Here is an 11,556-nt window from a genome sequence, read left to right as displayed (position 1 = left end):
CTTCCAAAGGTCCGTGCCTGACGTCCATTGAAAATATTGTCAATAGTCGCCTACATCCCAGTATAAAATGTTTCAACTGCTATTGGTTCTTTACTCCATAAAAAAAAAAAAAAAGTTCGCCTCCGGATCCCAAGTTCTTATGTCTCTCATTTCCAGTGAGATCATGGTTTGAAACAGAGAGCTCACCTCAAAATGCAAAATGCTTACTGGCTTTCTCCACACAAACAAGACTTGGTCTTCAACCAATCATTGAGTGTTAGACATGGTTGCAAATACAATCCAAGAGCCTCCAGCTCATTGGCTGGCCCGCAAACACAGCAGTAAGGATTGGCCAATCAATGGCTCTGTTGTTTAATCATCGTCGGACGAGTCTCCTTGTGGTTCTTGAGGTGGTTGCTGGGCACCGACTGCGGTCAAGAGATCCGTCCCCTGGTCAGATTGTATTCTTTCTCCTGTGAGAAAAAACAAACAAGTTGCACAACTTGATTGTATTACATTGTATTACATTGAGTGACATGTGCAAATACAATTGTAATACACTGTTGATACAATCCATAAAACTGGGAGTAACAGGAAGGATGGTTTGGGGCAGAAACAGGAACTGATGAGTTAACCCTCACAGATCATTATAATGTAACCAGCTTCTGGAGGATTTTATTGGCCTGAGGAAGGTAGAGCCCCAACACTATTCTTTAGAAAGCGGCTTGATCCCCCACGAAAGTTGAAGTAAAAAGAACAAAAAACCAGGAGTCATGTCCACTTTGCCAGCAGACTACTTTGCCAGCAGTCCGTACATTATCGATTCAGATTGTGGGGAAGGAACCAGCCTATTCCACGAGATTGAAGTTATAGTTTGGCAGTCGTTAATTGGAGATTTTAACCAAACATGGGCCGATTTTTCCGGTTGATGTCTCATCCAAAGTGAATAACATTTGTATTGCTAGAAAAATAGAAATTTACAAAAGGAATCTATTTTTCGGGACGAAACTCAAAAGTAGCATGGGGAACGCATCTTTAACTGAAATGCCAAAACCCAATTCCCACGGTAGCAAAAATTAACTCTGAACTTACACACATTTTGAAAAACAATACAGCATATCATAAAACACTCACGGATAAGTTCTGCAATTGCTCTTTGTGTCCTCCTCTCAAGTTTTTCCAGTTTGGGGGCGATGTCTCTCTTCAGATCCCTGTAGAGCAAAGAAAATAATCGTCCTTCGATCATACTTTACACATTCTCATTTCATGTGTATCTGAGAACAAGCCAATTGGAGGACAAGAAAGGTGGCATTTTCAAAAAAATACATAAATTCATCTTCCTCTGGCCAGAATACAGAACATACCAGTCAGGTTTTCTCGGTGCGAGGTTCACCAGATCAACTTCCTCCACAACCGGGGCCGGTTTGGCAGCCTCAAGCTGGTCCTTGATATGTTCCTCAACTACGACAAAAAAGCAAATCAGAGTTTCAAAAATGTATCCGACGTTTTTTCTCTTAATATTTTGGTGGTTGAATGAACGGAAAGAATGTTGCATCCTGACGCCACTTTTTTTCAATATACAAATCTCGATAAGTCAAACCCGAAGGGAACAGGTTCAAAATTTGACTTAAGCAGAGTTTTGAGTTGAGCAGGGTTCTATATCAATGTTATACTACTGAAGGAAACGGATTCTTTGTTTGACTTAACAGTAATTTTGAGTTTTCAGAGTTTGACTTATCGAGATTTCACAGTGTAATCTCAATGAAGGTCAGTCATTGCAAAAATGTTGAAAATACATGAATCTGGGACTGAGAAACATTTCCAATTTTGTTAGAAAACACTTTGAAAATGCACTCGACTCTCTTTGTACAATGAAACAAACTAATTTTTTAAAACAATTTCTATGTACAACATGTAAAACAATACAGTTATTTTTCAGTCTCTCGATGGCTTGTTGCTGAAATATTCCAAGAAATATCCTGAATAAATGAAGGAAGAGGGAGTGGTTTTTCTTGGACAACTGGTCGGTTTTGTACTTTGATGCCCAAATTAGGCATAAAAAATTTAAACTTCAGACTGACCTGACGGCAGTTGTGCTTTGGGTAATAACTGCTCCTTCAGTGCGTCATCACCGGGATTGTAGTTCTTGAACACTGGCTTCCTGCACATAAAAAAATAATGAGCTGTAAGTAATTTCTGAATAATTACTTAATTAAAAAAAAAAAAAATTTAACTTCAATCACCTCCATCTGATACATCAGTGCCATAACTTTAAAAATCCGCCAAAATCCAACACTATGCAGCAAAACAATGACACTTTCTGTACATTTTGTCCCAAAAGAAGGAAAAGTTGACTTTTTTGGGGGGTAATTGTACCTTTCTTCAGTGATTTGTTCATCTGTGAGCTGCTTCTTGGCCGGTGGTTCTGTATTCTCTGTATCCTTTAAATAAGAAAGTCATGATAATTGATAAATCTTACTGGTGTTATGATGAGCAAGGAAGGCAAGATTTAACTTAATAAAAGAATGTCTTTCTATTTTTGGCATGATGACTGTCGTGGTGTCTAATCCCATCTTTCAATTAGTTTTTTTTCTTCAAATTTTAATATTTGTGATGAATCTTTACCCTAAAAGTTAAACCAGGAACAGTAGCATAGCGATTTTTTTTTTACAGGGTTACAGTCATTACATTTTAAAAATTAACAATGGCTAATTTTCATATGCCAAGTTTGATCGTCTAATAAAACTGAACTTGCATTTTAAAATAATAAAAATGTTTCTATGATTTCTTTAATTTTATTCCATTATTTTGGCACCAGGTCCAAGACTGAGTGATATTGGCCTAGATTAACACATGTAACATGACGCCAGCTTTTTTTTTTAAAACTTAGTAAGAATAAGCATAGCTCTATAAAGCACACTTTAAAAAAAAAGTAAGACCAATTCCTGCTGTACACAACAGATGCATGCATCATCTGCATGGCGCCCTCTCTTGACAATAAGTACAAATACAATGGCCGACACTAGAAACAAAGACTTCATATGGAAATTTACCCCTTTATACAATACACTGAGTTCAAGAAAGTCACACCATAAGATTTGTACATTACAAAATTTACTCCGGTACCTCTGATTCAGGCTGTTGTTTCTGTCTTAACGCTTTTAAACGTTCTTTTCTCCGCATCGCTTGCTCTTGCATCGATCCGACGGGGGTCGCCATGTTGAATAGTTCAAGGAATTGTGGGAAGTATTCTCTTTTTTTGGTAATACATTTTCATTATGACACGAAACTTTAGAAGTACGTTTACAGTTTTGTTCGAAATTAAATTTTCTATGAAATATTTATTCAATAAACTTAAAATATGTTCGACAAAAATATTAATTACTAAAATAATTTTTACATTAAACTACTGACCAATCACACGTTGCCAAACGACATCGGCGGCAAAACCAAACCACCAATCACAAAATGGGATAGAGGGCATGTGATTAAACTCCCGCGAAAGTTGGCCAAAAAAATGCCAGCTGACCGGGGGAGATTGTAAACAACCGGGTTGGCCAAAATGCAGTGCTGATGTAGTCTACTAAAAAGTAAAACAAAGGGCTTGGGGATATGGAAAAATGAAACCACCCGTAATAACTAGAAAATAGTTTGCTTCGTCGCATATTTACTCAGCTGCATGTTAAAATGGATAATTTTCAGAAGATTGAGAAGATCGGTGAAGGAACGTATGGAGTCGTTTACAAAGCGAGAGACCGAGAATCCGGAAAAATGGTTGCACTGAAGAAAATCAGACTTGATACGTGAGTGGCTTATGTGATGATGTGAAGGCCAAGAAAAAAAGTGTTGTGTTTCCTAGGCCTAACTCAGTAACTGTGACTAGTATTAGTGTTATTACATTGAACAAAAAAAAGGTTCTGAAGGTGGGATGGGTGGGTAAAATCTGTCGTTAATTTTGCTCCAAACACTTTGCCTAAACCAAGAAAAAATTGGGTGGGACTAGCATGACTAGACTGCGAATTTCAATTAGGGCCTACATGAATGATTTTGGTTGATTAATTTTTTTGGGGGGGGGGGAGGAGTGTGTGTGGGGAGGAGTGGGTTGGGGGGGGGGGGGGAACACAGGTTTGCAGTGCAATGGCTACATCTTGTGCCCATGTCATGTATTCACAACCAGTGAAGGCGTGGACGTAACTACTCGTAATAGCTCAAAATACTGATGGGAGATTCAGCTACATTAATGACACATGCGGAGAAGTCGCAACGATCCAAAGGTACTTTTTGATGTAACTAATTGTGAACTTGGTAAGGTTTCTACATGGATCAAAGCAAATAAATTAACTGTCAACATAAGGAAAACAAATTTTATGATATTTAGCAAAAAGAAATACCGAATAACCCCTGACATATTTATTGACAATTAACATTAAAATCAGCCAGACTGACTCGGTCAAGTTTTTGGGACTTCATATTGATAATAATCTCTCTTGGAAAACACATATTAACCATATTTGTTCTATTATATCTAAGAACATTGGCATTATTTGCAAATTGAGAATTTTTTTTCCATTTGACATCTTAATGACTTTATATAATACATTAGTTTTACCTTACTTAACATATGGCATACTTGCATGGGGTCATTGTGGTTCTGGTCTGATGAATAGGATACTTAGACTTCAAAAAAAAGGCTTTGAGAATAATCAACTCCACAACTTTCCAGGAGCACAGTGATCCTCTTTTTCAGAAATGTAAAGTATTGAAAGTAAATGATATTTATTGCCTTCAACTTGGAACCTTCATGCATCAACTTAATAATTCTAAACTACCCAAATCTATCTGTTCAATGTTTATAAAAAATGAGAATATTCATCACTATTTTACAAGGCAATGTACTGAATTCCATCGGGTATTTAAGCTTGCTTCAATGACAGTAAAGCATGAGGGTCCCAAATTATGGCATTCACTGGATACGTCATTAAAAAATATTTGTAGTCAATCATTATTTAAACATAAATATAAGGCTCACTTGCTGAATGATTACTTATAATTACTTAATCATGTATAACGGGTTTACTACTCGTCAGGTTACTCGTCATGTTCATGTTCCCTTGTAGTAAATTGTCTGGTGTATCTGTATGTGTTATGTGTATGTAGTTTGTGCATGTGTGTTAAATGTAATTGTTGTAACTCACATTAAATGAACAAATCAAATTAACTTTTGGGGTCACTACTCGACAAGCCTTGCTTTTTAGAGACCCCCATCCACATTATTATGATCTTATGATTTTCTCTGCATATTGTTCTGTATTGTTATGTGGTAAATAAAGTAAGATTGATTGATTGATTGATATGAAGTGACATGCTCTCATTCCCCTTGGATCTGTCACTGCCTCGCCACAGCCTTGGCAACAGCAAGGAAAGCTGGCAAATATTTATTGTATTCTTAACTTTCTTTTGACCTTTTTATCATTAAAAAAATGTAACATAATTTTTCCAAATTGAATGCAGGGAATCTGAAGGAGTTCCAAGCACAGCGATCCGGGAGATTGCACTCCTCAAGGAGCTTGATCATTCAAATGTTGTCAGGTAAACACAACAGTCATTGCCATCAAAACAACTCAAATTTTGCTTGAAATGGATACTTCGAGAAATTTCTGGAAGTCAATTATAATTTTGGGTGAATAATTTTGGACAATGATCTTTCTATTTGAATTTTGTAGATGACCAACAGACCTTAGCTTTTTTGTTGGCAAGGATTATGAATTCAAACTGAATTTTAAAAGAAGCATTTCACTTTTGTTACTTTTCTTGAATATTGGAAAAATGTATTCAATATAGTTTTTTTTTTGCATTATTTATAAGGTTCTATTAGTAAGTCCTTTTGGTTTTTCTTACCCCGCAGATTACAAGATGTAGTTCACAATGATAAGAAACTGTACCTCGTGTTTGAGTTTCTTGATCAAGACCTGAAGAAGTTTATGGACAGCTCTACGCTAGGCTTACCCATGCCCCTAATAAAGGTATGACGACTGTGTCTTGTGTTTTAAATCCCTCGCATTAACATCTTTGCACAGTCTTATTTTATTAAAGGGAATATACATCATTTGCTTTTGCTGTAATTTTCAGAAATGGATGGAATTGGGGGGTTGGAAATATATAGCAAATATAGTTACACTGACTTTTTTGAGGTTTTGGGTTCGAAAATGCTATAAAAACCAAGAAAAACGATCATTTTCTTGTAGTCTGGTTCCCTGACTCCATATAAGAAGAAACAGAGCAGTTTACATACATTGGGGAATTGTAAGGTCAGGGAACCAGTCTAGCTGGCTCGTACCCGTTTATAGGTTTGTAATCGATTGCAAACAAGTGCGATGGTCAATTGGGGCCAGTATTTGAAAAAAAGCCAGTTTTTTTCCAACGCTGATCAGCCGATCAGCGTTGGAAATTGATACAAAAATACCACTTTTCTTGAAAATGACAGTATACCAGGTGCCATGATTTTACAGGATGCTTTACACTGTCATTCACTAACAGTCCAGCAAGGTATTTCAAAATGATTTGGTAGTTGTATTTTTTTATGTTTGCAAATGTTGTATTTTCCCTTTAAAAGTGAGCCTCATCAGTTTTTCTCTGTGGTTTATTATCTTTTTGTTGATTTACGTGTGTTTTTCTCACCGTTTGAAGTGACTGGATATAAAAAAATAGATACATTAAATTATACATTTATCATTTTTTTTCAATTTTTTTTTTTAATTATTATTGCATTTTGACATGATTGACAAAAATATTAATGGAAGAATTATTTAATTATTGTGTGAACTTTTTGATGTAAAAACCCTGTGTTTGAAAGGAGTTTAAGTCTGCGTGTAATATTACTTGGCTCCTGCATCAATTACACAAGGCGTCTATGGACGTGGCTGAATCCACTTCCCATACACTGTAGGTGGAGGCAGGCTAATGTTATTCGATGAAAACATCTATTCATTTGCACCCAGTTTTCATCTGTTGCTATATGTGTTACCATTCAGCACTCCAGACTCAAGCACCATTGAGTTTCAAGAACATAGGTCTGGGACCGACCTATAGACATTTGTTTTTCTGCTGGTCTTAGCCAATCGTAATTCAAAATGCAGCTTAAGTAAATCTTTTTTTCTAATCTTCTATTGCAGAGTTACCTTCATCAGCTTCTGAAAGGCGTAGCGTATTGCCACTCACACCGAGTCATCCACAGGGACTTGAAGCCCCAAAATCTCCTCATCGACAAACATGGTAGCATCAAATTGGCGGATTTTGGACTTGCGAGGGCATTTGGGGTACCCCTTAGGACATACACACACGAGGTAGGAACATCTACTTGTAATTTTCAAATATTTCAGTTTGTCTCAGGAATATTGGTTTTTAGGTTGACCATTCTAAATTACTGCGTTCTAAGCAGAGAAAGACAACTTCAGTACTGTAATTACAAATGACAGATTGAAAGTAGACACAAAACCTGCTCGAACAAAACATACCCAGTACAGTCGATTTGAACTGTCCCATACACTGAAAATGTATTCACAGTACAATATTTGTTTCAGAAAAATATGGTAAATAGTTGTTAAATATCCAGTGTCTCTAAAAGTTTGAGATTTTTTAAACAGATATTTTTGGGGTACATTCCCATAAATATAACATTAATGCGAAACTTTTTCATTTCATTTTATTTTCTCAATTCATTTGGCCTTATTGTGTTATTGTTGTTTCGCAGGTTGTCACGTTATGGTATAGGGCAGCTGAGATTCTGCTAGGATGCAGGTTTTATCTTCCAGCAGTTGACGTTTGGAGCATAGGCTGTATTTTTGTTGAAATGGTATACTTTCTTTTCACTGTAAATGTTGTCTTGGCCTGACAATTCCCTGAGTGTATAAATTGTTTCACTTCATCTGAAGCATCAGGTCAGGGAACCAGACAACAAGAACAGCGTTTTTTCTTTTTTTTTTCTTGCATCCATGAACACAAAACTTTGAACAGCTCAGTGGAACGATATTTGCTATAAAAAATTCTAACCCCCAAATCAATCCACTTCTGAAAATTACACAAAAGCAGATTTCGTGTGTTACCTTTAAAGAATAATATTTTCAATGGTATTGGCAACAAGTCTTTTTACACATAATTATTAAAGTTGAACTGTCATCAAGTGGAGCCTGGGCATTTTGTTTTATTCCAAAGATTCCACCATGGATAAAATTTCCAACAATTAGGTTTGAGAACAAATATAGCAACACACAATGCGTTTCAGATATGAACATTACATAAACGGACTGATCAAATTTGTTTCATCAAGTAGTTGAAACTAGACTCCATTTACACAAAAAGTACGTAACTACATGTACAATAAAACATTTCCCAAATTGTCCAATTGTATGAATTATTTTTTGACAATTTCCATGTGTTTTTGTTGAAATACTATTTTTTGTGTGATTTTTCTTTCCAGATAACAAGAAGGGCATTGTTCCCTGGAGACTCCGAGATCGATCAACTCTTCCGCATCTTCCGTACCCTAGGCACACCAGACGACACTGTGTATCCTGGCGTCACCAAGCTCCCAGATTACAAGTCAACGTTTCCTAAGTGGAGAAAACAAGACCTGGGTAAAGTTGTCCCCGTTTTGGACAGCGAAGGGAAAGACCTATTACAGGTGAGCTGTTTTCAAGACTTCTAAAAAAAACGAAGCTAATTTGGAGAAACCTTTATCAGGAATTTTTTAATATTTATCTTGCTGAGATTTTTTTAATATCAAGTTTAAAACAGATGGGCTGAGGAATGTTCTACATGTTTTTATACGTTTTAAAGATACTTTACATAAAGTTACAGCTAGCATATGTGTAATGAATTCATATGACAAAGAGGTGTTGAATAATTAAGGAGTAGCTATAAATTTAAACCATCATGCAATGAATTTTTCTAAGGAACACATTTTGTGCAACTTTCTGCTCCTCTTAAATGTATGAAAACTGTTTGACATACATTTTTTGATTGATTGTATTGTATATATTTGCTCATTGGCTTGCTGCCATGTACTGACACAACAACGAATCACCAAAGAAAAGAAAATTTACGATAGCAAAATATCCAACATTTTAGCAACTTTTTTTTGTACTGTAGTAGCTGTAACATTGAGGTTACTGCCCGGAATGACATCACACTTTTGCTCATGAATATTAACAACACAAAAATGCACCAAAATACCCTGGCAAAACGAAAATTGAAAATAAGGTTAAATGTGACACATGGGTGGATTGCATTAAAACAATTACATTGCATGGGCCCTTCAACTCCAATTACTGGGCATCTCTTGTATTGACAATCGTATTTATTCCAACCCAACAGAAAATGCTGTGCTACAATCCTGACCACAGAGTATCAGCAAAGGCTGCCTTGAGCCATCCCTTCTTCAATGATGTACAGCTGATCAAACCTCAAAACATGGATTCCTGATGGACAAATGCTCTCCACCAATCAGTCTGGTACACGGATGATGTGTCCTCAGACCTACGTATTCTATCCCTGGTTGTGTGGATATGTGTACTATATGGAACTGAAAGGGTCACTTGCTGAACCAAGTACTGCAAACGGTTAATCTTTGGCAGATTTGGTTGTCAGATCGTCGAGATGTAAATGAAGTACAAAAATGCCGACCCGTCTATGTCAAGCAAGGACAAGATACATATGTACCAACTGATAGAAGTGCTGTGAGGAGGCTATACAGGAATTTGGGGAGACCAAATTTTAATCATTTAGCCCTCCGTATGGATGTTATTTATTCCCGGTACTATTCATTGTGTACTCTCCATTTGAAACACAGAAACAATTATGAGGAAGAAACCGGGCCATTCCATAGCTGTGTGAGCCATGACTCGAAGTCTCATACAGCAGCTGACCCTTAATTTTCCCACACTTATGGAAAACAAAAATGTCTGCTACAAGGCAAGCACAGTTTAGGTTCACGTTTTGTTTGATTAAAAAAAGAAAGCTCAGAAAGAGGAATTCATTTGAATCTCCTCAAATTGTGGAAAATATGTATGAACCCACCAATCCAGGCACGTTATTCTGTCACGAAGACCCCTTCAAAGGCAAAGGCATTGTGTAGCTATTGTTAAGATAATTTGTCATTGGGGCAGTAGCTTTGCATAATAGCGTGCACAATGGTTTCACCATTGAAGGGGGCCTCATTTGTGTACAGACAATGATCACGTGCCTGGATTCCTCTGTAGTATAATATCTTACTTTGGATCTGTCGACCAAGTAGTTGTCTTTTGTCTTTACATGAGTATAGCAAAGCAGAATTAGTGGGAGGAAGAACAGTGCACAGTGTGCAAAATGATGTTCTCATTTGGTCAGTCATTGAAATGTGGAAAACGTGACACACCCCAAGACTTTAGTGCCTTTTATGAAATTCTTTAGCGTGTTTTGATTCACTTTATGAAGGTTTTAATATTAATTTTGTTTTAATGTATTTATTTATTTGATTTTTTAATTTGGGAGGGGAGGGAGGCTTGGGTTATTCTTTCAATTTTTTGTTTTTTGATTTTAAAATCATTTGGTCTGAATTCCAGGTGTTTTCATTAATTTTAGATTTGATGAAAATCATCCCGTGAACTTAGTGGTTTTTTTTTATTTGTATGTAGTCGTACTGCTCATTACCTTGATTAAGTACTTTCAAATAATGTGTTTGATGCAAGTCCCAGCTTGTATGAGCAGTAAAAACACTGTCTAGATGTGTTTATGAGTTTGCTGCTTGTTTTATGCATGTTTGTGCATACTCAATTTATTCCATCGATTGAGCCGTGTATGTTTTCCTGTGAACTCTATGTGGACGTCAAGGTCAGATCATATGGCTCTTGTATTTGGACATGCATAATTAAGCTTGCCTGACAAAGGATTGGCTCGTTTCCAGAATGTTTCTCACTATAACCATCTGGTTTTAATGATTCCATTTTTTAATAAAATCAGAATGATGCCTGAATAAATAGAATTCTACACACGGTGCAAGTCATTTAGCTGCATTGCCAATCTCTGCACATATGACTATATGCAATAACTTATGTTGAGGAGTTGTTTAAAGGCATTTTCAGACTCCAAGTGCAAATTTTAGGGGTAAATGAGTGTTTAAAGAAAGTCTAAACAGTCTTTATCCTTCAATTTTAATATGATTGTTCACACACCTTAGGGAGTTGGGGTTAACAAAACCACTGCTTACATTTTGTGTCGTTTCAGTAGGTGTTCTAGGTCAAGGGTCAGCCAAAGACCTCTTCAGCTGAAGTTTTAGAAAAAGATATGCAAACAAGTACAAATCGGAAGTTCCTACATTCTAAGTAGGCCAAGTAACTTAATTTGAAGCATTTATTTTAAGATGAAACTTGGACAAGCCTTCAAAATTCACTTGTGTTATCCATTGTGAATGTTAATCACCAATCTGATATAATTTGGTTGAAAACACTGAAATAATTCAGAACAGAATATTAAGGAAGTTAAGAAACAGATGCTTTTCATTCTTCAATAGTATTTGAAAGAGACTTTTAAACCAGATTTCTA

General features: G+C 36.3%; 2 protein-coding genes across 2 annotated transcripts; one reads left to right on the top strand and one right to left on the bottom strand.

Moving 5' to 3' along the window:
- Positions 1–154: 154 nt before the first annotated feature.
- LOC119745737 (coiled-coil domain-containing protein 12-like) lies at positions 155–3,227 on the bottom strand. Its single transcript, XM_038222291.1, has 6 exons — positions 3,106–3,227; positions 2,356–2,420; positions 2,061–2,140; positions 1,344–1,440; positions 1,114–1,190; positions 155–452 (listed from the first exon to the last, which is right to left on the bottom strand). The coding sequence occupies exons 1-6, from the start codon at positions 3,196–3,198 to the stop codon at positions 352–354; spliced, it is 513 nt and encodes a 170-aa protein (XP_038078219.1). The 5' UTR covers positions 3,199–3,227; the 3' UTR covers positions 155–351.
- Positions 3,228–3,432: 205 nt separating this feature from the next.
- LOC119745736 (cyclin-dependent kinase 2-like) lies at positions 3,433–11,277 on the top strand. Its single transcript, XM_038222289.1, has 7 exons — positions 3,433–3,782; positions 5,491–5,568; positions 5,885–6,002; positions 7,152–7,322; positions 7,730–7,831; positions 8,456–8,659; positions 9,352–11,277. The coding sequence occupies exons 1-7, from the start codon at positions 3,667–3,669 to the stop codon at positions 9,457–9,459; spliced, it is 897 nt and encodes a 298-aa protein (XP_038078217.1). The 5' UTR covers positions 3,433–3,666; the 3' UTR covers positions 9,460–11,277.
- The last annotated feature ends 279 nt before the right edge of the window (positions 11,278–11,556 follow it).

Source organism: Patiria miniata, unplaced genomic scaffold (assembly GCF_015706575.1).
Source record: "Patiria miniata isolate m_02_andy unplaced genomic scaffold, ASM1570657v1 HiC_scaffold_7, whole genome shotgun sequence".
Lineage (NCBI taxonomy): Eukaryota > Metazoa > Echinodermata > Asteroidea > Valvatida > Asterinidae > Patiria > Patiria miniata.
Note: the sequence above shows the minus strand (reverse complement) of the source record. Positions and strands in the feature narration are given on the sequence as shown.